We start from the raw sequence: 2,364 nt of genomic DNA on the forward strand, positions 1-2,364 counted from the left end.
CGACTATTTATATGAGCAATAAAAAACCAAATGTTATCGGTATAAAACTTTTTGCGACTTACATATGTCCCACCGGTCAAAAGTAAAAGGAAAAAACTTGGCTGAAAATACATGAAAAAGTTTGCACAACCATCTTACGTGCACGCGGTGAACGTTATAAAGTTTACTGACGTCAAAATAACAACAAATTAGATTTATTTGCGTTTATCTCTTGATTCCTTAAGCTGCGTTCCGATGAAAGGCATTGACGTTGGAAACCCTAAATCTATATATTGTATCTGACATCTGAATATGTTCAACCATCCAAAAAATTTAAAGCTTCTAATGACGATGAAAGCGATAACGAAAATACCGAATATCAATTTTAAAACATTCAAAAATATTTTAAGGCCTTTCAAATTTTAAAATAAAAATAAAATAAAACAAGTTAGTTGTAATTGTCACTTTTTTTTGTTTTTGAGTTGCTATGTATGTATATACACCGAAAGTAAAGCTGTGATGTGTGGCGACTGACTTTTCGATATATATTTATATATTATATTATGTATGTATTTACATATTTTTTACAAATATTTTATTTATTTCTATTATGTAACGTATTTTTAACGCTATAGTTATACACAAATTTCATATTTTAGACAAGATACACATAAATCATTATCATTTCATCAATGTATTATCTTTAATGCATATATTTTATATTGATAACTTTAGTGGTGCTGCTGCATGTACTACATATGCACATATGTATGTATATGTATGTACTTACGCACATAGGAATATAAGTTGAAATGAACGTCCCTTAATTCAAAAACAGCATAGCATTCACATAAAGCAATAACGCCACACTGTGCGAGTGATCGGCACACTTGCAAATGTCCGTTTCGTCCGAATCTTGAGAAACAGTTATTCCACTGACACAATGACAAATGCCAAACTTATCCCACGAAACAATTTTCCGTACCTCTCCCATATTAAGAAACTCACTAAAGCCGAAGAGTCCACACAAAGCAGCTGAAAATAAAAATACGTGCATATGTATGAGTATGCAGGAATATGTGCATGGCTACGCGTAAGCATGAATGTATTTTATGATCTACTGCTTGAGTTGAAAACCTTACTTTGCTCTATATACAACTCTCGGCGAGCTTGGGAGTGCGACATAGCTAATATTTTATGTTCACGATAAACTTGCGAGCAGTATTGCGTTGAGAGAATTTCATAAACAAGCGGCGAACCAAAATGCGAGGCACAGCTATGATGCATTATCACATAAAGAATTAGAATTCTGTGGGAGATTTTAATGGGTTATAAATATCTTGGATTTTTTAAGTTGAAGTTGCCTTACTGGTGCATTCTACGGTAGCCATATGTTGGTGTATTAGAGCTTATCACCCAGAGACACCCCGCGTCAAGGTCATTACAGTTATCCAAGGTACTAATATGGAGAAGGCAGAAATCTTCAAAACGGATTTAATTAAAGTAACAATAAGTTTAAACTTGATCACATGCTTGATTTAGAAAAAAAAGGTTAATAATAATTAATGCTCACTTGCAACTTTAATCTACAATTGTTATTAAAGCTCACCTGAGAATGTGGAATTCGGGAATCCAATATTTTGCAGGCTTTCATAATTTCGCTCCAGAGATCTATACTCCAACTCCGTATTGATCTGATTCTCTACAAGTTTAGGCTTTATGAGCATTACGTTCTTCTGCAAAATATAAGATAATCTTCCCATTCCGTTCTTGCGTATTATTTTGCCTCTGAAAGCTACGATTTTCTTCAAAATCTGGTCATACAATTGACTTTCGAAGCGAGTAGGTTCATAAAAACGCATATTTTCTAAACAAAAGACGCCAAGTATTAAACAAATCTTTTTGCAGTTTAAATAGCTCGAAATCATTTTAAAAATAATATAATACACTTACGCTTGATTATAAACTCAGAGAAAATGAGCGCAAAATGCAAATTTTCATCCCAAACTTTACTCCGTTCCATATTTATTAATAAATTCCTTACGATATTGCCTAAATTCAACTTATTCTTATTCAAATAATTCGTCTCAGCCTGTGTAACTGAAATAGCCAATACCATTGCACAAAATATAATAACAGTCTTTCTCTCCGAACACAACATTTTTGCACGGCTTTTACAATTGTTTTGAATCGACTCAACTGTTTGGAGAAATTACATTCGCCAGGCCACATCATTTCCAACAAACTATGGTATAGTACAATCATTGCGCATTACCACGACTGTGCAGACATACATATATATCATTTGTCTCTGCTTATTCTGTATAACTGGCATACACTGTAAGAAATATGTGCAGTCAAGAATGTAACACCAGTGTATATATT

General features: G+C 33.1%; 1 protein-coding gene across 1 annotated transcript; it reads right to left on the reverse strand.

Moving 5' to 3' along the window:
- Positions 1–612: 612 nt before the first annotated feature.
- On the reverse strand, positions 613–2,154 carry LOC129245470 (uncharacterized). Its single transcript, XM_054883648.1, has 5 exons — positions 1,933–2,154; positions 1,589–1,846; positions 1,349–1,460; positions 1,122–1,288; positions 613–1,014 (listed from the first exon to the last, which is right to left on the reverse strand). Exons 1-5 carry the CDS (start codon positions 2,138–2,140, stop codon positions 803–805), a joined length of 957 nt encoding a protein of 318 aa, XP_054739623.1. The 5' UTR covers positions 2,141–2,154; the 3' UTR covers positions 613–802.
- Between the last annotated feature and the right edge of the window lie 210 nt (positions 2,155–2,364).

The sequence above is a fragment of the Anastrepha obliqua genome, chromosome 4 (assembly GCF_027943255.1).
Source record: "Anastrepha obliqua isolate idAnaObli1 chromosome 4, idAnaObli1_1.0, whole genome shotgun sequence".
Classification (NCBI taxonomy): domain Eukaryota; kingdom Metazoa; phylum Arthropoda; class Insecta; order Diptera; family Tephritidae; genus Anastrepha; species Anastrepha obliqua.

Bases quoted from the DNA above. Each gene is read 5' to 3' on its own strand.
- LOC129245470 (XM_054883648.1), bottom strand. From the start codon at position 2,140: ATGTTGTGTTCGGAGAGAAAGACTGTTATTATATTTTGTGCAATGGTA. The intron at 1,461-1,588 runs GTGAGCTTTAAT...TCCGTTTTGAAG, and splicing joins CCCGAATTCCACATTCTCAG to ATTTCTGCCTTCTCCATATT. The intron at 1,015-1,121 runs GTAAGGTTTTCA...TTTTATTTTCAG, and splicing joins AGAGTTGTATATAGAGCAAA to CTGCTTTGTGTGGACTCTTC.